The sequence below is a fragment of the Oryctolagus cuniculus genome, chromosome 3 (assembly GCF_051225735.1).
Source record: "Oryctolagus cuniculus isolate XC-2025 breed Fujian yellow rabbit chromosome 3, ASM5122573v1, whole genome shotgun sequence".
In the NCBI taxonomy this organism is placed as follows: Eukaryota; Metazoa; Chordata; class Mammalia; order Lagomorpha; family Leporidae; genus Oryctolagus; species Oryctolagus cuniculus.
Window position 1 is genome coordinate 66,872,341 of NC_142869.1, and position 21,745 is coordinate 66,894,085.

A 21,745-nucleotide genomic window follows, 5' to 3' on the forward strand; every position below is an offset into this window, starting at 1 on the left:
GCCCTATTTGAATCAGGGGGAAATTAATTAATGTTCCCGAGTCATACAGTTAAAACGAGTCCTGGAATCCAGGTTGGAAACGCTGTTTCCCATCTTTTCCAGGCTCCTGCTCTAAAGCCCCCAGAACGGAAAGCAGAGGGGGAGACTGGCTCTGTCCAACGTTGTTTTGTGAGCCAGGCCTGAGAGACTTCTCAAGGCTACAGGGAGGAAGGAATTCTAGGCTCAAGACGCTTCCCTTAGCCCGTTTTTCCGGTAAGAAAGTTCGTCTTGACAGCGCCTCACCGTCTAGACTGACTGAAGGAAGTTGTAGGAAAATGAAAGCGGGCTGGGGCCGGTGTCTCGGAGGAGCAGCCCGTGCGGGCGGCGCGGCTGCTCGCCTCACCTCAGCCGACCCCGCTGTACGGCGGCCAGTCAGGGCCGAGGGCGCAAGGAGGCCCAGCGAGCCAGGAGCGGGATTCAGGCTGGCGAGCGCACATGGCCGGACACAGGAGGAAGCCAGGGACCGAGGAGCCCTCACGCTGCCCGGAGGGCGGAAGACGCGCACGCGGCACAGCCGGGCGGGCCCCGGGTTCCTCACCCTGCTCCCGCCTCCTCGGCCGGTCGGGCCAATGGGCGGGGCGCGCGGGCGGGGCGGGGCGGGGCGCGCGGCCTGCGCAGGTGCCGACCGGCGCCCGGCCCGCCCGTTCCGCCGCCGCCGTTGCCGCCGCCGCCGCCGCCGCCGTCGTGCGTGCTGCTCCGCGGAGGGGCGGGCCTGCTTCTCTCCTCCTTCCTACCGCTGCCGGCACCGCTCGGCCCTCGCTGTCGTTGGGACCCCGTGTCATCGTCCGCTCTGAGCACGGTGAATATTTCAGGGGGCGCGCGACTGCGCTCTCCGTCCGGTCTTACGCGTCGCGACCCGTTCCTCTGAGGCTGGAGCCCGGCCCGCGCTGAGGGGCCGAGATGGGACTAGGGCAGCGGGCGGCGTGGGGTGTCGTGGATGAATGAGGCGCTCTAGGACTAGGCCGCGCGACCGGAGAACCGCCCGCGTTTCACTCCGGCGCTCCCTGGGGACGGCCTGTGGCCCAATCCAGAGGAGAGCGTGGCTGGGGTGGGGGCCTTCTTTAACTGGGCAGCCGGCCACCCTCGGTAGCCTAGAGGACTGCACAGGCTCTGCTTATGCAGCTGTTCTTTAGAGGCCTGGGGTTTGTCCAGGAACAGGTGTCAAGATCTTGGGAAGGGAGATCCCTGGCCCTCGGGGTCGGGGAATCGGAGGCTGGAATATCACTTGAGGAGCAGGGCCCTGGCATGGCCCTGGTAGGTACAGCTCACAGCCAGCAGACTGGGGTAGTGTTCGTTCCCAGCTTCTGAGACGTGAGGTTAGCAGTTCTCCTGAGTTCAGCTTGCAGGAGCAAATCGGGATTCAATCTGCACGGGGGAACGTGGAGCCAGAACTAATAGCAAGGGACACAAAAAGTTTGGACTTGCGAATAAAGAGGTTCAGTGGATTCATTGAGTGATGGGAAGTCCCCAGAGTGCCTAACTGGTTACTTCCAGTTTGGGAGGTTTGGGAGGTTGCTCATGAGGACCGTGAGCCATACCTGCGATGCCAAAGGTGGAAGAGACGGGTCTAGATGGACCCTGGTACCTGGTGTGTGTGCGAAAAATGGGGGTTGTGGGAGGCTGAGAAAGAACAGGTTCCAGCGAATAGACGAGTGGTTTGGTGAGAGATGACTTGGTTCCCAGTGGGTCTTGAATGGGTTTTCTTGGACTTTGATCTATGTATCTGTTTACCAAATGCTTTTGTTCACAAATCATAGATAATGCTAAGAAATAAACTGTTTTGTGAGCCTTCTGCATGGAAGATTGCTGGCTGCATTTTATCTTTGATTCCTGGTGTTACAGAGTTTTAGCTGAATCTTTCCAGGACTTCTCAGGGGTGACTCCTTTTACAGCCGTCAGGATCAGATCTGCTGTTAAAAAGTAAAATGGAATTACAGCTCTTAGCATTGCACAGATACATGTTTACACACATATATATACATGCATATATGTATATATAATGTGTGTGTGTCATCCTTAATTTGTTATTCAATAATACATTTTGTGTGAAAGAGTGTTTTTGGCCAATGGAGAATGTAACAATGTGTATTCATATTTATTTTGATATTTTAGATGCCCCCCAAAAAGGGAGGTGATGGCGTTAAACCACCCCCAATCATTGGAAGATTTGGAACCTCACTGAAAATTGGTATTGTTGGATTGCCAAATGTTGGGTAGGTGAATGGTGAAGCTTTTCTTATTTTCATCTTGTAAATATTTTGAATCCTGTTGCAGAAACAGAAACTCTTTAAGTTGGAGAGAAGAGGCTAGGAAGCTCCTGTGCTAACATTGCAGAACTGGGCTTTGGATGTGTTTTATTTTGTATTTTCTGCACAGATACTGTATTGAAGCTTCAGTTATTTCTCTTGTTTGTTTTATTAAACTCGGGAAAAATCAGTGGCAGTCAAAATATCAGGTTGAACCAAATGGGCTATATTGGCTTGAAAGAGTGTTGGGAGACACAGTACTGCATTTAACTGGGTTTGGAATAATTTAAAACTGATTTTTGGGCAGAGTGGTTTTGTGTAGTAATTACCTAGGCTAGCCCTCCATGCAGTAGAATACTTCCTCATTGTAAATTTGATGTCTCTTGGGAGATCAGGAATTTTTACTGGATAAGGAGGTGACAATTTTGAATTTAGTATTGGGACTTGCCAGTAAAGGGATTCTTGTTAAAAAGTGTCTAAATTTGAAAGTTGTGAGAGTAAAAAAGTTGAGTTTTGTAATGGTTAAAAATGAAAGTGAATCAAGCATTTGCCAGATAGTGATAGATAATATGTATGGGCTTTGTCAAACAAATCTATACATTTGCAGCTGAAATGTTCAAAGTCTGATTTTTCCATTATTTACCCTTCTGTTTTATACTTTTTATTAACCTTAAAATATAAAAAAAGTCTCAGAAATATTAGGGTGTACTAACAGACCCAGTATTGATTTCTAAGAGAGACCGAGGGTATTCCAGGCTGTGCTTTGGGCTTTTAAATTGGTAGCAAGTAGGACAACCATGTTCTTCCACATTTCCTTGTAGTTCCTGGTTCAGTGAATTGAGCATGATATGACCAAGTAAGGCAGTTCTTAAATTCTTGTAATGTAAAACAAGAACAAGTGTGGCTGTCCTAATTTCAGTCTTTCCTGGAGCTGGAGAGGTTTGCATTTTGAAGGGGTTTCCTGCTGTGATATAGTCTGCTTGGAAGGTAATACTAAATAGAGAGTGGAAATATAAGCAAAACAAATAATTAAGCAAAGTACTGTAGGGTGCTGTCAATAGACTTGAAAGCAAGATATGATCATTATGTATGTTGTGAGCTTTATTGCATTAGTAAAGAAGACATAGTTTTCTCTTATTGTAGGATTGCTACAGTCAATCCAAATGGAACTGCTTTAAAATCTGTCTTCATTGTTTCCTATATAAGCTTTTTAGCCAAAGACAATACAACTAATTAATATGAAAAAACCTGAAATATTTTATTATTCAGTATAAATGTATTGCTTATGCTTTTAAATTAAACACCTCTCTACCATTTTAATGAAGTGTACTTTACAAACAGTACAGTTCACTCCTTTAAAAGTTGTAGTTCTGGCAATTATGCTTGGTTATAAACATTCTTTTTTGTGGTTCTTACTTTACCCACTGTGTCAGGTAGGGTTCTTTGTAAGCAACACAATTTCTGGCTATTCTAAGCAATAAAAAGGGTTATTGGGAGGCTAGAAGTGAAAGAAGAGCTGAACAGGTAGTCCCTGGGAGGGACAGGAGCCAGGCAAGTGCTGGCTGAGATGAGTTCACGTGGAGCTCTGTGGAGCTCTGCCACAGAAACACTGAAACGCAGGTGTTTCTCATCTCCTGCTGTCTCTCCTGTGGTTCAGATTCCTGGGAAAGGAAATCTAGACAGAGTTGTCTACTCCTGGATGGGTCCACAGAAACAGGTCAGGGGAGGAGGGCAGTTCTCTAAAGGATGGCCTGCTGATCAAAAATAAAGACATTTAGAACAGAAACCATCGAAGAATCTCTTTTAGTCAGGTGGGCGACAAAAAGGCTTGCTTTTTGGTATGCATTAAGAGTGGTTACTAAGGACAGCACCGTGGCTCAATAGGCTAATCCTCCGCCTTGCGGCACCGGCACACCAAGTTCTAGTCCTGTCGGGGCGCCGGATTCTGTCCCGGTTGCCCCTCTTTCAGGCCAGCTCTCTGCTGTGGCCCGGGAGTGCAGTGGAGGATGGCCCAAGTCCTTGGGTTCTGCACCCGCATGGGAGACCAGGAGAAGCACCTGGCTCCTGCCTTCGGATAGGCGCGCAGCGCCGGCCGCAGCGCTCTGGCAGCGGCGGCCATTGGAGGGTAAACCAACGGCAAAAGGAAGACCTTTCTCTCTGTCTGTCTCTCTCACTGTCCACTCTGCCTGTCAAAAAAAAAGGGGGGGGGGTTGGTTGCTAGAAACGAAGAGGTAATATTTTATAGCTAATCTGATATTTAGTGAATATTTTATTATTTTTCCAAATATCTCTCTTTTGGTCCTGCTGTTATTCCTTTAGGCCAGGGGTGGAGAATGTCCAACCCACAGGTCATAAACTCTGTGAAATAATTTGTCTGGCCCTGCCACAGGTGGAACTTGAAATTCAATAATATATAGTAAGCTAATTTTAAAGTTGATTTATGGCCCGTGAATGATATTATAAATATCCAAGTGAACCTTGACAGAAAAAAGGGTTCCACATCCTTGCTTTACTCAGTTAGTTTTCGAAAAATTATTTATTTATTATTTATTTTTGTTTATTTGAAAGTCAGAGGGGCCAGGGCTGTGGCATTGCAGTGGAGGATGTCACCTGCAATGCCAAAAGCATCCCTTTGTCCAGAATTTAGTCATAAGAACTAGTTGCAAGAAAGGCTAGGAAATGTAGTTTTTATTGTGACAGTTATATGTTTGGTTAAAAATTCCATTATCTTGCAAGAAGGGGAGAATGGATATTGAGAACAATAGTGTAACTATCCGTAATTGCCCACTTCTTTTACTATTACTTTAGTCTTTTATGCTTCTACACTTCTATGTTTGCTCCCTAATATTGGGTTACTGTCCTTGGTTGTCTCTTCTTTTCATTTGTACTTTATCCTTGAGCAATCTCATCTTCTGATTTTAATTATCTGTTGAATGCTGCTCAGTTTGTTTCTGAGTTGCAGATTCATTTGTCTAGCTGCCTTAAATATTTCTGGTTAACTCTCTCCTTGATATGAACAAAACTGAGTTCAGTTCTTATGTTTCTATCTTGGCTAACAGTACTACTTCCACCCAGGTGTTTAAGCCGGAGGCTTGATTTATTTTTGCACCCTTTTCTCTGAATTGTATTTTTCCATAGGATATCAAACTTGATGCCCAGATAGCTGTCTGATCTAGTTTCTTCATTTCCACTCATTTCTTTTTCTTTTTTTTAAAGATTTTTATTTACTTAACAGGTAGAGTTACAGACAGTGAGAGAGAGAGAGACAGAGAGAAAGTTCTTCCTTCTGTTGGTTCACTCCCCAAATGGCTACAACAGCTGGAGCTGCACCAGTCCGAAGCCAGGAGCTAGGAACTTCTTCCTGGTCTCCCATGGGGGTGCAGAGGCCCAAGCACTTGGGCCATCTTCTACTGCTATCCCAGGACACAGCAGAGAGCTGGACTGGAAGAGGAGCAACCGGGACTAGAACCGGCACCCATGTGGGATGCCTGTGCCGCAGGCGTAGGATTAACTTAGTGCACCACTGCAATGGCCCCCTTCCACTCATTTCTTACTTGAATTATTGCAGAGGTTTCTGAAGTAGACTATTAGGGCATTATCTTAAATTTTTAAAATTTAATTGAGATATAACAAATATGGTAGAATATGCAAGCTTTGCATGTAAATGTCAAGTTTTCACGTATGAGTACCCCCATTTAAGCAATACCCCACATCATGGTATGGACATGTCCAGCACCACGGAAGACTCCTGTGCCCTTCCCAGTTAAGTCCCTCCTCCCCAGGCTGTTTGTATCCAGTATCACCATAGATGAGTTTGCCTGACATAGATGGCATCAGAATTAATAAATCTTTTCAGTCAACATCATGAGTTTGTAATTTACCCATTCTGGTATTCATGGGCATTTGGGTTGTTTCTGTTTTTCAGATATTATGACCAAAATTGCCTTAAATATTCATGTATGTGCCTTTTGGTCATTTCTTTTGGGTAAATGGGTACACGAATGCACATACTCATTCTCTACCCCTTCAGGAGTTAAACAGCTTCAACAGGGACTGCCGCACAATTTTCCAGTGTGATTCTTCTAATTTACAGTGCCAGTGCTGCAATCAAGTTCTAATTGTTATGCATCTTCACTGATGCTTGATGTTTAGTTTTTTTTAAGATATATTTTATTTAGTTGAAAGGCAGAGTGACAGAGAGAGAGCGAGCGAGCAACAGAGAGAAAGAGGTTTAATGGGTCACTCCCCAAATGGCCACCATAGTTAATGCTGGGCTAAGTTGAAGCCAGGAGCTGGGAACTTGGAACTCCATCTGGGTGTCCTGCATGGGTGGCAGAGGCCCAAGTACTTGAACATCTTCCGCTGCCTTCCCAGGTACATTAGCAAGGAGCTGAACAAAAGTGGAACAGCTAAGACTGGAGCTAGCACTTCAGTAATGGGATGCCCGAGTTACAGGTGACAGCTTAACCCATTGCACCATGATACTGGCTCCTGTTTTTTTGTTAGTTTTGTTTTGGCTATACTTCTGTCTAGTGATATCTCATTTTCTTTTTGCCTCTCCCAGATAGCTAATGATTTTGAGTACTTTTCATATGTTTATTATATGTCTTTTGTGAAAGGTCTGATTTTTTTCCTTAATTATTAGACTTTTTTTTTAAATTCAGGATATGAATTCAACTTGGAATAAGTATTGCAACTCTCCCCAGTATGTTTCACTTTTTGCTTAAATTAAAACATTTTAAAATAATTTCATGCTTAAAAAATTTGATACTTGCAAAAACAGTTTTAAAAATGTCTATGCAACTTGTATTTATATTCCCTAATGTTAGCATCTTCTATAAGCATAATACAGTTATCAAAATCAAGATATAAACATTGACTTACCGGTTGTCCTGTGAATGTTTTTTCCCCCCTAGGTCCAACATCCAATCCAAAGGTATCTGTTACATTTAGTTAGTTTTTGTCTCCTTAGTTTATTTTAATTTGTAACAGTTACTCAGTCTCTTTTTGTCTTTCCTGTCCTTGACACTTTTGAAGAGTACTGACCAGTTATTGTATAGAGCCTTCATTTGGAGTTTGTGTATCCTTATGATTAATTTCATGTTATATGTGTTTGGGCACAGAAATATGTCAGGGAGCTCGTGATGCTGATTTGCCTCATTACTGGTGATGTTAACTTTGGTTACTTGTCCGAGGAGGTTTTTGATAGATTTCTTCACTGAAAGAGTTACTATTTTTTTTTTTTTGAAAGGCAGAGTGGACAGTGAGAGAGAGAGACAGAGAGAAAGGTCTTCCTTTGCCGTTGGTTTACCCTCCAATGGCCGGCGCAGCCGGCACGCTGCAGCTGGCTGGCGCAGCGCGTCTATCCGAAGGCAGGAGCCAGGTGCTTCTCCTGTCTCCCATGCGGGTGCAGAACCCAAGGACTTGGGCCATCCTCCACTGCACTCCCAGGCCACAGCAGAGAGCTGGCCTGGAAGAAGGGCAACTGGGACAGAATCCAGCACCCTGACCGGGACTAGAATCTGGTGTGCTGGCACCACAGGTGGAGGATTAGCCTATTGAGCTGCTTTCCCATTGTAATTAATTAGCATCTTGTGGGATTTTTTTTTTCCTAAGTTTTTTAATTTATTACTTGAGAGGTAGAGTTATAGACAGAGAAGGGAAAGAGAGAGAAAGGTCTTCCATCCACTGGTTCACTCCCCAAATGACCACAACGGCCAGAGCTGGGCCGATTCACAGGCAGGAGCAAGGAGCTTCTTCCGGGTATCCCACGCAGGTACAGGGGTCCAAGGACTTGGGCCATCTTCTACTGCTCTCCCAGGCAATAGAGAGCTGGATTGGAAGAGGGGCAGCCTAGACTAGAACTGGCGCCCATATGGGATACTTGCACCACAGGCTGTGGCTTAACCACTGTGCCACAGCACCCATATTCCTTTTGATACATCCCCTTTGTTTTTTTGACTACTTTCTTCTTTCTGGTACCAGAACAGGTTTTAGGCTTATTTATACTTTCTTTGCCTCAGTTATAGAATACAAAAATTGTTGCATATGTTTACATTTTCATTTCTCTTAGATATGTACTGAGGAGGTATGTATTGCTGAGTCAAAAAGTGACTCTCAGGAACTGCCAATCTGTTTTCCAGAGTGAGTATTGTTTTACATTCCAGCCAGTAATGTAAGGTAGACAGAGGTTCTCTCGCACCTCCCTGCTGTCCTGGAACAGTGATAGGTACCTATCCGGAATGCCAGTCAGCTGGAATTCATTCTTTTTGATGTTGGGGACATCCATATTATGAGTTGCCAAGCAGATGTTTTCATATTGATATTTCATATCAAGGTGGATCTTGGCATGGCTATGCTTGCCAGTCTTTGAAGGTAGACATCTTGATGATCTAGATGGCCAGGCTCTGAGTACCACAAAGCCATTCTTGGGGCTGGCGCTGTGGCGCAGTGGCTTAACTCCCTGGCTTGAAGTGGTGGCATCCCATATGGGCGCCAGTTTGAGACCTGGCTGCTTTTCTTCTGATCCAGCTCTCTGCTATTGCCTGGGAAAGCAGTGGATGATGGCCCAAGTCCTTGGGTTCCTGCACCCACGTGGAAGACTCAGAGAATCTCCTGGCTCCTGGCTTTGGATTGGTGCAGCTCCAGCCATTGCGGCCAACTGGGGAGTGAACCAGAGGATGGAAGACCTCTCTCTCTCTCTCTCTCTCTCTCTGTGCCTTTCCTCTCTTTGTGTAACTCTTTCAAATAAATAAATAAAGTCTTAAAAAAAAAAAAAAAAAGAAAGAAAGCCATTCTTAGGTAATGCTAGCACTGCATTAGGAAAGTGGCTGAGGCCCCTGCATCTCCTGTCTCCAAGTCCAAATCATCAGCCATTTTAGGAGTCTTTGGTTCACAGGAGTCCAACCACTGCCACCTCTACCCTGTTGTATTTATTTAATTCAAAAGAGACAAAAATGGAAAGAGGAGGGGGGGGGGGATGTTCCCATCCACTGATCCTCTCCGCAAATGCCTGCAGTGGTCCCTGGGTCAGGCCTGGGGTGGGGGAGAGTAGGGTCAAGGTGGGTGGGATGGGGTTAAGGGTTGGAGAGCCCACAGCTCAATCCAGTTCTCCTATTTGGTGGCAGGAACCCAATCAGTTTGAGCCATCACTGCTGCCTCCCAGGATGTGCTGAAGTCAGAAATTGGGGGTAGGCATTGAATACTGGCACTCTGGTATAGGTTATGGGTATCTCAATCAGCATCTTAATTGCTAGGCTAAACACCCACCCTGGAAAACTTTAAATTTATTACATTTATTTTAAGATCACTTTCTACTAATTCTGTCTTTTCTGTCATTACTGGATTTGTTGGTATTTGTTGACTTTTATCCTAATTTTGGTATATATTTTCCTTCTTTGTTTGCATGGCTTGTAATTTTTATTGGATTCCAGATGCTGTGGTTTTTACACTGAATACTGAGTTTGGTTGTATTCCTTTAAAGAGTGTTGGACTTTGGTTTGGCATTTAGGTGTTTATGTATTGTTTTATTGTTATGAGCCTTCCTGTTATGTTTACTTATGATGAGTTCATAAGATTTTTTGCTATGGTACTACATTAGCCCTAGTACTAAGATGTGACCGTATTGAGGACTTTACCCCAAATTTCCTAATATTACAAGATCTCTCCACTCTGGCTGCTAAAATTGTCAACTAATTCAAGTTCAGTGTGAATCCTGAGGATTGCTCACCCCACTGCTACTGAGTGGTTCTTTTCCTTCACTGTAGGGGTTGAATTTACTCATTTGCAAAATTATTGCTTAGCCACAGTCTTGAGGGGGACCCTCTGAAACTCTTTGGAGCCTTTTCTGTTTAGCTTCTGCCTTTTCAGTACACTCTCCTATAAATTCCAGCTGCTCTCATTCTCTTCCCCATCTCCTCCATGGCATGGTGGCTGGGTTCTGTTGGTTCCTTTTCCTTGTACTGTGACTTTGAAGTCACCTTTCAGGAGCCGGCACTGTGGCGTAGCAGGTATAGCTGCTCTTGTGGGTGCCGGTTCGAGTCCCGGCTGCTCTACTTCTGATCCACTTCTGTGCTATAGCCTGGGAAAGCAATAGAAGTAGGCCCAAGTCCTTGGGCCCCTGCACTCATGTAGGGACCCAGAAGAAGCTCCTGTCTCCCGGCTTTAGATTGGCACAGTTCCAGCCTTTGTGGCCAGCTGGAGAGTGAACCAGCAAATGGAAGACCTCTCTCTCTCTGCCTCTCCTTCTCTCTCTGTGTACCTCTGATTTTCAAGTAAATAAATAAATCTTAAAAAAAAAAAAAAAAAAAAGAAATCACCTTCCAGCAGTAAGCTAGGGCAATTGTAGTGCTTAGTTCATTTGTTCTTCTCTCAGGGAGAACAGTTCTGTGCTGCCTGTCTGTCTGAAAACTGGTTTTATGTATGTTGTCTGGTTACCTAGCTGTTTATGGCAGGAGGGCAGTTCCCATAGTAGAATGGGAAACAGAACTCCTCATTACCATTTTAAATGAATGTGAATCCTACTGTTTATTCATCAGCTAACATTCCAGAGTACCTGCTGTTTCATGGGAGTATGTGATTTGGGAATTATTTGCTTTCCCTTTTTAATATGTTCTGAATGATCTTTTAGACAAAATTTGTTCTCCTGTTTGCTGTGTCAAGAAGCTTTTCTTTTCTTTTAAGATTTTCTTTATTTATTTGAAAGGCAGAGTTATGGAGAGAGAGATCTTGCATCTGCTGGTTAGTCCCCAGATGGTCATAAGCTGGGCCAGGCCAAGCCTGGAGCCAGGAGCTTCTTCCGTGTCTCCCATATTGGTGCAGGAGCCAAGGACTTGGTCCATCCTCTGCTACTTTCCCAGGCACATTAACAAGGAGCTGGATTGGAAGTGGAGCAGCCGGGACTCAAACTGACACCCACACGGGATACTGACACTGCAGGCAGTGGCTTTACCTGCTATGCCACAGTGCCACCCCAAAGATAATCTCCCCTCCCCTCCCCTTCTCTTCTCTCTCCTCTTCTCTTCTCAAGATTTTATTTATTTATTTATTTGAGAGGTAGAGTTAGAGACAATGAGAGGGAGAGAGACAGAGAGAAAGGTCTTCCTTCCATTGGTTTGCTGCCCAGATGGCTGCAAAGGCCAGAGCTGTGCTGATCCAAAGGCAGGAGCCAGATGCTTCTTCCCAGTCTCCCATGTGGGCATAGGGGCCCAAGCACTTGAGTGATCTTCCGCTGCTTTCCCAGGCCATAGCAGAGAGCTGGATTGGACAAGGGGTAGCCGGGACTAGAACCCACACCCACATGGGATGCAGGCAACGCAGGCAGAGGATTAACCTACTATGCCACAGCGCTGGCCCCAGATAATCTTTTAAAAGAAGGTTTTCTCCAATATTTTCTAGTCGTTCTGTAGTTTCAGGTCTTAGTTTTATGTCTTCAATCCATTTTGAGTTAAATTTTGTGTATGGTACAAGGTAAGGGCCCACCTACATTCTTCTGAATGTGGATATGTAGCTTTCCTGATATGATTTGTTGAAGAGAATGTCTTTTTCTCATTGTATAGTCTTGGCACCCTCAACAAAGATCTTTGGGTCATGCATACAAGGATTTATTTCTTGGATCTGTGTTCTGTTCCATTGATCTGTTTGTCGGTCTTTATGGCAGTGCTATGTTATGCTTCAAAATCAGCAATCAAGCAACGGATATCTGAGTAAAATCTATGGAGGTGAAGTGCCATTCTCATTGTATTGTATCAAGGGATACATGATATCAACATGCTTTATTACTGGTGATATTAACCTTGTTCACCTGATTAAGGTGGCTTCTGCCAGATTTCTTCACTGTGAAGTTATCCTTTTTCTATTTCCATAATGTGTTCTTTGATAGCCAAGTCACTAAGTCCAGTCCACACTCAAGGGGAGGGGAATTACAGTCCACTTCCTGGAGGAAATTTCTGACATTGGTTAAAACTACCATGGTAATAAAACAATTATTTATGAGGAAAGGAGACTTTGTGGCTATTCAGATACTCTGTCCCTCCTCCCCTTTAAGATTTATTTATTTATTTGAAAGGCAGATTACAGACAGGCAGAGGCAGAGAGAGGTCTTCCATTGTCTGGTTCACTTCCCAAATGGCCACAATGGCCAGCAGTATGGAGCTTCTTCTGGGTCTCTCATGTGGGTGCAGGGGCCTAAGGACTTTGGCCATCTCCTGCTGCTTTCCTGGGCACATTAGCAGGGAGCTTGATCAGAAGTGGAGCAGCCAGGACTCAGACTGGAGCCCATATGGGATGCCGGCACTGCAGGTGGTGGCTTTACCTGAAGTTTTGTTGATTAATTTTATCAATCCTCCGTGCAATTATTAGGGTAGTATTTAAGTGGTGATTTTCTACTTCGCTTATTCCTTCTGTATTTATTGTTTAGAATGAGTCTGTAAGATTCGTGTTTTTCCTTCACATTTATTCAGTCACTTGTATAGTTCTATCTGGATTCATTGAGATTTATTTTATTCTTTGGGCTATAATCCAGTATTATCAGTATTTATTTTGCTGCTCAAATTTTTCACAGTTTCGGAAATCAAGAAGCTCTTTCAAGTTGGCTACTGTGTATTTTTTTGACATTTCTTTTTTTCAGAGAATTATGGAAGTGCTTAAAAAGGATGAAAATAAGTCATTTTGGCTCTTACATTTTTCCTTCTCTAGCCATTGTCTCCAGGGAGCTCTGGTTTCTTTCACTGGAGAATAATATTTAGAAACTAGGATTTGGAGTAGAGGGAGTGCACTGGTTGGCATGGCAGTATGTGGCCCAGCAAGTTAAGTCTCTGCTTCCAATGCCAGCATCCCATATCAGAGTGATGGTTCAAGTCCTGGCTGCTCTGCTTTTGATCCAGCTTCTGATTAATGTGCTTGGAAAGGCAGTGGATGATGGCCCAGTACTTGAGCCCCTGCTACCCTTTGGGAGACCAAGATGGAGTTCCTGGCTCCCAGCTTTGACCTGGCCCAGCCCTGGCTGTTGGGACCATTTGGGGAGTGAAACAGATGATGGATGCTCTCTACATTTCAAATTAAGCAACCAACCAACCAATCAATCTTTAAAAAAAAAAAAAAGAAAGAAAGAAACTAGGAATAGGGCTTCTGGGTGTGATTGTTGCTGCTGGGATATTACAGCAGAGGCAGGGGGCAGGAACTGTGGAGAGGGCTCCCATCTGCAGGGATGCCCACAGTTGCCAGAACCAGGAAATCAATAAGTTTCCCAGATTCGTGACAAGGATTCAGTCACTTGATCCATCACTTGCTGCCTCCCAGAATATGTATTAGCAGGAAGCTAGAATTAGGGATGGGAATTGAACTCAGGTGTTCTGTGTGGGATGCAAGTGTCCTGACTGGCAGCTGAACTGCAAAATCAAATTACCTGACAGAGTTAGGAAATATATGCAGTCATGGTAACCCGTGTATGCTTGTATTGGTTTTTATTTCTGTTTCCTGTACTTATCTCTTTATCAGATATTTTCAACAGTCTAGTTATATGTAATCTTGAAATATTTTGAAAGGACATTCTCCTTTTTTCTTTTTTTGGATGTGTGTTTCATAAATGTTTAATTCAGATTACTCTGGAGGTTTGCCTTGACATCTGACTTCCTATTACATATTGCACTTTGGCATAAGGTTTTGAAGATTTTTTTATTTATTTGAAAGACACAGTTACAGAGAGAGAGAGAGGGAGAGACACAGAGAGAGAGGTCCTCTATCCATTGGTTCACTCCCCAAATGGCTTCAAGGGTTGGAGCTGGACCAGGCTGAAGCCAGGTGCTTTCTCTGGGCTACCCACATGGATGCAGGGACCCAAGCACTTGGGCCATCCACCACTGCCTTCTTGGGCACATTAGCAGGGAGCTGAATTGGAAGTGGAGCAGCTTGGTCAAACCGGTGTCCATGTGGGATGCTGATGCTGCAGGTAGTGGCTTAACCTGCTACACCACAGCTCAGGCCCCTGCATAAGGTTTTAGGTAAGACATCTATTTAGTCAGATTTAGTTAACAAAGTATTTAATTTCTAAAATTGCATAATATAATAAAATATTTTATTTCCAAAATAAAGTGTTAACGTTCTAAGTGGAGGAGGCATATATTAAATCTAGCCACTTAAAAAAAAATGCTCTTATTGCTGCAGTATTCATGAAAACCCATTCTTGCATGAGAGAAGTTCCTACAATTGAGTCTTTCTCCTGTCTTGAAGCTTTAACAATAACCTCAAGGGTTCTAAATATGTGTGTGTGTGTGTGTGTGTGAGAGAGAGCGAGTGAGCGAGTGAGAAAGAGAAATTCTCATTGTACACGATGCTTATGGGTTTTAACAGTTCAGGCTTAGGCCAAAAGTTTCAGATTCTTTGCTTTTGCAAGGCTTTTCTTTAATAGATTTGAATAGATCAAAATGTTTTAAGTTGCCACAGAAATCTATAGTAATAATCCTTAGAAAATTTTTTCCCTTCTTCCTTATTTCTTTCTATGTCTTTTATACCATCGAAGCTATTGGAAAATACAGATGATTTGGGCTTCATGAAATATAAAATCTTTTCTGAGTTTAGTTTTAAATGTATATAAGATTTCTTTTTTTTTTTGTCTAAGAAATAATGAAACTTTCTTTTACTATATTTTACCATATGATATGTTTTAGGAGCTAAACTTTTTTCCTTTATTATAAAACATACTTACTTTTATTCAGGTAGACAATAAAAAGAACTATACTTAGGAATAGCCATAAATCTGAAAATGCCCCCACAAACTGTTTCTGGCTTTTCTGGAATTGCAACTGACTTAATAGCATTAAGCAGCTTTTTTTAAAAGCTTTTTTTTTTTTTGAAAGGCAGAATGACACACAGAGAGAGCTATTTCATCTGTTGGTTCATTCCCTAGATGCTAACAATAGCTGGAACTGGGCCAGACTGCTGCTAGGAGCCCACACTTAATCTAGGTCCCTCATGTTGATAGCAGGGACCCAAGTTGTTGTTGTTCTTCTTCTTCTACTTCTCCCCCTTTTCCTTCTCCACCTCCTCCTCCATCCTAATTTATTCACTTATTTGAAAGGTAGAGTTACTGAGAGAGGGGGGGAGATACAGGGAGAGAAAGGGAGAGGGAAAAAGGGAGGGAGGGAGAGAGGGAGGGAGGGAGAATCTTCCATTTGCTGGTTCACTTCCCAAATGGCCACAATGGCCAGGGCTGGGCCAGGCCAAAGCCAGGAGCCTCTTCCAGGTCTCCCATGTGGATGGAAGAGACTGAAGCACTTGGGCCACCTTTTGCTGCTTTCCCAGGCCATCAGCAGGGAACTGGATCAGAAGTGAAGCAGGGACCGGCACTGTGATGTAGCAGGTAAAGCTGCTGCCTGCAATGCCGGCATCCCATATGGGCACTGGTTCAAGATCCAGCTGCTCCACTTCCAATCCAGCTTTCTGCTATGGCCTGGGAAAGCAGTAGAAGATGGGCCAAGTCCTTGGGCCCCTGCCCCTGTGTGAGAGACCCAGAAGAATCTCCTGGTCCCTGACGTCAGATCAGCACAGCTCTGTCTGTTGTGACCAACTGGGGAGTGAACCAGCGGATGGAAGACCTTTCTCTCTCTCCCCCCCTTTCCTTCTCTCTCTGTGTAACTTTGACTTTCAAATAAATAAATAATCTTAAAAAAAAAAAAAAAAAAAAAAGGAAGTGGAGCAGCCAGGACCCGAGCTGGTATTCATGTGGGATGCTAGTGTTGCAGGTGATGGCTATGCCACAACACTGGCCTGGGACCCAAATTCTTGAGGCATCACCTGCTACCTCCCAAGGTGCACATTACCAGGAAGCTGCAACTGGAAGCTAAGCTGAGTCTCCAACCCAGGCATGCCAATATAGGATGTGGGTGTCCCGGGGGCATCCTAATCTCTGTGCCAAATGCTAGCCCCTTATTTTTGTTGTATTTTTGATAAATAAGGACTCTGGGACTGACCTGCAAACCTATCACTTTTTATTTTTTACCTTTTTGTGGGGTGGGGAGAAAGTATCAAGAAGGAATCAATCTGTTAACAGTTACTTGAACACACTTTTGTTAAATTTTCCCTGATGAGGAAATGCCCTGAGGAGAAAACTGGTCAAGGGTGTATTATAAGGTCCTCAAAGTGTACACCAAGTGCTCTGTTGGTTTTGTGCTCTTGCATCAGCTTTCCATGGCTGTAAAGCCTGGATTCTGTACCTGGTTCTCCCCGGAATGGGCAAATGTCTACAGTGTGAATATAGCTGTAGAGGACACTTCCAAATTTCTTACCATTTCCAGAATCCTAGCCCCTTCAGGTGCTCTCTGTATTGTACATCTTAAAATTTATTTATTCATTTGAGAGAGAGACAAAGAAGAACTCTCATCTGCTGATTCACTCCCCAAATGGCCAGGACAGTCGGGGATGGGCCAGGCTGAGAAGCTACCACCAGGGAACTCAATCCAAGTCTTCTATGTGGGTAACAGGAGCTGATCACTTGGGCTAGTATTACTACCTCTTAAGGTCTGTGTTACCAGGAAGCTGGAGCCAAGAATTGGAAGTGGGTGGGTATCAAACCTAGGAACTCTGATAGGAACTTAGGCATTTTAACTTGCTCTTTACTGCTGGGCTAAACACCTTGCACCTGTATTCTACATTTTATATATAGCTTTTCTACTTTGAGTTGAAATCTCTGGTCTAGTTTTAGCTTTTGCCCAGAAACCATTTTCTCACCACCTCTACCCTCCAATTAACTGGGTTAAGAAATTTGGTTATTCATGTCTATGTGTATATATCTGTATGCATATATTTGTGTATATATGTACATATATATATTTTAAGACTTATTTGAAACGTAGAGAGAGAGATTGAGAGAGAGAGAGAGACAGACAGACAAAGATATCTCTTCCATCCACTGGTTCACTCTCCAAATGTCTGCAACATCTTAGGCTGGGCCAGGCTATAGCCTGGAGCCTGGTCTTCAACATGAGTGGCAGGAGTCCACTGTCTTCCCCTGGTTTCCCAGGCATATTAGCAGGGAGTTGGATCAGCAGTGAAACAGCCAGGACTCAAAACCTGTGTATCCATAGCCATAGAGGATGCTGCTGTCATTGTCACTTGGCTTAATTTGTTGTGCCGCAGTGCTGGCCCCTTGTCTTATTTCTAAAGCCTTGATCAGATTAGGCTGAAAGATGAGGTATACTTCTGTGAGGAGGTAATTTGTTTTCCCACTTTTTGCAGTATTAAATTGTTGTTGGTGATCATTACCCAGATCCAAAATTTGTTAAGGATATTAGAATAATGTTATTTCATTTAATTGTTCTTTCCTCATTTATTTGCTGGAATATATCTGTAAAATAATCTTTATCAATTCTTTGGTTACTCTGAAAGTACAGTTATTACATGATAAGTGCTTTGATAGTCTTTAAAAGTAATCATCTAGCATACTCAAAAGGTGGCCAGTAAGTTTTCTTTTTGTTTTGTTAAGAATCATTATTATTTTAAAAATTTGTTTTATTTATTTGAAAGGCAGAGTGACAGAGAGAAGGGTTTCCTGTGACTTTGTGCTTGGGCCTGGCCCAGCCAATGGCTATTTAGGAGGCGAATCAGTAGATGGCAGATCTCTTTCTCTGTTTCTCCTCTCTCTGTCGCTCTTAGAGATCTTTCATCTGCTGGTTCATTGTCCAAATAGTAAAACAGTCAGGGCTGGTCCAAGCTGAAACTAGGAGCCTGGAAGTCCATCTGGGTCTCCCATGTGGGTGTCAGGGGCCCAAGCATTTGGGCTATCTTCTACTGCTTTCCCAGGGAGCTGCTGGGAAGTGGAGCAGCTGGGACTGGAACAAGTTGTTCATATGGGATACTGGTGTTGCAGGCAGTGGCTTAACCGTCTGTGCCACGATGCTGGCTCCTGTTTAGAAATTTTTACCTTCATTTGTTTTTTTGGAAAAGAGAAAAATAATCACTCATAAGCTCACAAAGCCATTATACATTTTAGGTATTCCTTTGTTAACAAATTTGGACAATGTATAAACATTCTTACATAATACATCTTGGGGCTGGCATTGTGGCAGGTTAAGTCTCTGCCTGTGATGCTGGCATCCCATGTGGGTTCCAGTTTGAGACCTGACTGCTTGCTCTATTTCTGATCCAGCTCCCTGTGAATGCGCCTGGAAAAGCAGTAGAAGATGCCCCAAGTGCTTGGGCTCTTGCACCCACACAAGAGACCTGGACGAAGCTCCTGGCTTTGGCCTGGCCCAGCACCAGCCATTGCAGCCATTTGGGGAGTAAACCAGCAGATACAAGATCGTTTTCTCTCTCTTTCTCTCTCCTCTCCTCTCTCCACAATTCTGCCTTTCAAATAAATAAAAATTAAATCTTAAAAAAAAAAATACATCTAGCCATGATTAGCAAGCACCAGTCTCACAGTTACTAAGTAATGTTTAACTGCTCCCTCAGTTCTTCTAGTTTCTAGTTAAAATGATTATGTGACAGTAATTTTTATTTTAAATTTCTCATGTAGCCTATATCTGGAGCAAGGAAAATTTACTATGATGAATCCTCTGCTGTCTTTATTAGTGATGGAATTGAATGTAGAGATGGAATTGAAACAAATCAGCAAACCATTAAAGATCCCATCTTGCCTTGAATTTTACTCTATGAATTTTGCACTGTAATTAAATTTTTAAAAATGTTGCTGAAGTTACTGTGGATTGGCATTTATTATACCACATATTACCTGGTAAGACTCAGATAAGTAGAAAATTAGTGATATATTTATTCTATAATAATAGATTTTTGATTTAAGTCATACCTTGAAAAATTTACATTTTGACTTTTATAATTTACAATTTGCAATTCTAGGCTTAATGGTAATCCTTATGTACTTACCAATTAGAAAGGAGTCTGAGCTCCATCTTGCCATTTTCTTTGAGACAGCATGCCTTTCCCAAATCAAAATTCATGGGATGAGATTGCCCTAACTAGTTGCACACCTTTCTATATTTCATGCTAGAGAAGGTTATGTTAGATACAGGTGAGATGATACTGTACTTTAAAAAACACAGGTTTTATGATATGACGTAAGACTCTGGCTATCATTTATAACATAGGGCCATAACTGATTATAAATCATGCACTGACTGCATTGTTATAAATGTTATTAATTTTTGTTAGTAAAAAATGTATTATTCCTTCCCCCCTTTCCCAGATATGTTTTATATTTCATATTATAGATCTTATTTGAACATTGAAATTAGAGTGAGATAAATTTTTTTTGGCATTGGCCCATGAATTGATTGAAATTGCTTTCATTCATTTTAGGAAATCTACCTTCTTCAATGTGTTAACTAACAGTCAAGCTTCAGCAGAAAACTTCCCATTCTGTACTATTGACCCTAATGAGAGCAGAGTTCCTGTGCCTGATGAAAGGTTTGATTTTCTTTGCCAGTACCACAAGCCAGCAAGGTAAGACACACACTTTGTACCATTGTTTATTTGGTGGCTCTGTGTAGACTCGTGTAACTATGTGTTAGGTTGAAAGTCATGTAGAAAGACTTTTCTTTTAAAGTTATTATAGCATTATTGCTTGGAGTGATTGTAAAGGTAGACTATGGAGAAAGGAAAGGAAGGTTATACACAGTTGTTGGTATTGCAGTTATTTTTTTCTGGGTACTGTGAAGTAGAGGGAGTAGTCTATATTAAATGATCTCATTCATGTAAAATTACATGACTATATACATATATATGTAGGAAAATGTATGAAATGAAGATCATAAAGTAATTGATGGTTATCTCTGAATAGTGAAAATTTTAGGCAATTTTTACTTGACAGTTATCTCTTGATATCTGAGAGGAATTGGTTCCAGGACCTTTGTGGATACCAAAAATCTTTTATGTAAAGTGCTATACTATTTCCATATAAACGATCAGTATCCTTCTCTGTACTTTAAATTGTCTCTAGATCACTTATAATACCTAATACAATGTGGATGCTGTGTAAAGAGTTATTCTGTTGTTTAGGGGATAATGATAGGAGAAAATGGTCTGTACATGTACAGTACAGACTCAGTTTTTTCCCCCTGAATATTTTCAATCTGTGATTGGGTGAATCCTTGGATGCAGAACCCACAGATGCAGAGAGCTCACTGAATTCATATATTCCTATAGCATATTAGTTTTTTTCCAATAAACATATATTATATCTTCTAATTGGTAAAAATCATTAAAACTTTTATTAGGGAAAAAATAATACAGATCCTTGTGGGAAGTCCAATAATAAAGAAATGTATAGTCAGAAGAATGAAAACCATTACTAATTCCTCTGCCTTCACAAAGCAGGTGTGGCTGCTTCAGCCAGTATATCTTCCATACTTTCCCCTGAAGGTATGCACCTTACTTACAGAAATGATGAGTTGTTGCTATGGTGATGTTCACATGGTGATTTTATGATTCCCTCATTCGTTCTTCATTTGTTAGTTGGCATTTTCCTATATGGAAAAGTTTTTCTTATCTATATTTATTTTTAAAAGAATATTTATTTGAAAGAGTTAGAGAGAGGCAGAGGCAGAGGCCAGAGAGAGAGAGAGGTCTTCCATCTGCTGGTTTACTTCTCAAATGTCCACAACAGCTGGAGCTGGGCTTATCTGAAGTCGGGAGCCTAGAGCTTCTTCCGGGTCTCCCACATGAGTTCAGGGGCCCAGAGACCTGGGCCATCTTCAGCTGCTTTTCTAGGCGCATTAGCAGGGAGTTGGATCAGAAGTGGAGCAGCTGGGACTTGAACTGGCACCCATATGGGATGCCCGTGCTGCAAGTTGTGGCCTCACCTGCTGTTCCACAGCACTGGTCCCTCTGGTCTTTATTTATTCATCCATATGTTTATATTTGGTTCACTTGGGGTATTGTTACTACCTTTCTAGATTAACAACATAATTTAAAATAATCATTTCTAATAAATTGCTTAGATTTAGTACTGTGTTATATGAATGTATCACAATTAATTTACCCTTTTACTGGAAGTTTAGTTTGTTTCCAATGTTTTACTATTTGGACTGTACTGATAAATACCATGTTCTTTTCTAACCATGAACCTTGCTGAATTTCAGACTTACATCTGTCTACTGGATGTTGATATTTGGATGTCTGGATAAGTACCTTAGACTTGATGTGTCCAAAATGGACTTCTTAATTTCATCATCTTTCACCAAATTTGTTCTTCTAGAATGCTTTCCTAATTCAATAAATAACTATCATTTTCTCAGTTGCTTAAGTCAGTGTTCAAGATTAATCATTGGTTCTTCTCTCCCCTTGTCCCACATCCACTATATTAGTATTCTTCTGAGTTCTGTCTAAAATATCTACCAGATTTATTGTGTTTTTTCCACTTAAATCTACTAGTTGTAGCATCCATTGATTTTTTTTTTTTTTGATGAATTGTTACTATGGTGATCCTCACATGGTGATTTTTGTAATTC

General features: G+C 42.5%; 1 protein-coding gene across 4 annotated transcripts in view; it reads left to right on the top strand.

Moving 5' to 3' along the window:
* The first annotated feature begins 699 nt into the window (after positions 1-699).
* The window catches only part of OLA1 (Obg like ATPase 1), a 184,608-nt gene continuing 163,562 nt past the window's right edge, over positions 700-21,745 (top strand). For 3 of the 4 annotated variants that reach the window (XM_002712295.6, XM_089328136.1, XM_089328137.1), the window contains exons 1-3: positions 700-838; positions 2,152-2,252; positions 19,596-19,739. In XM_002712295.6, coding sequence (XP_002712341.2) covers positions 2,152-2,252; positions 19,596-19,739 — 245 coding nt within the window. In that variant the 5' untranslated portion in view covers positions 700-838. Of the gene's footprint in view, positions 839-2,151; positions 2,253-18,426; positions 19,740-21,745 lie in introns of all 4 variants that reach the window. The other variant, XM_089328138.1, reaches the window with a different exon arrangement.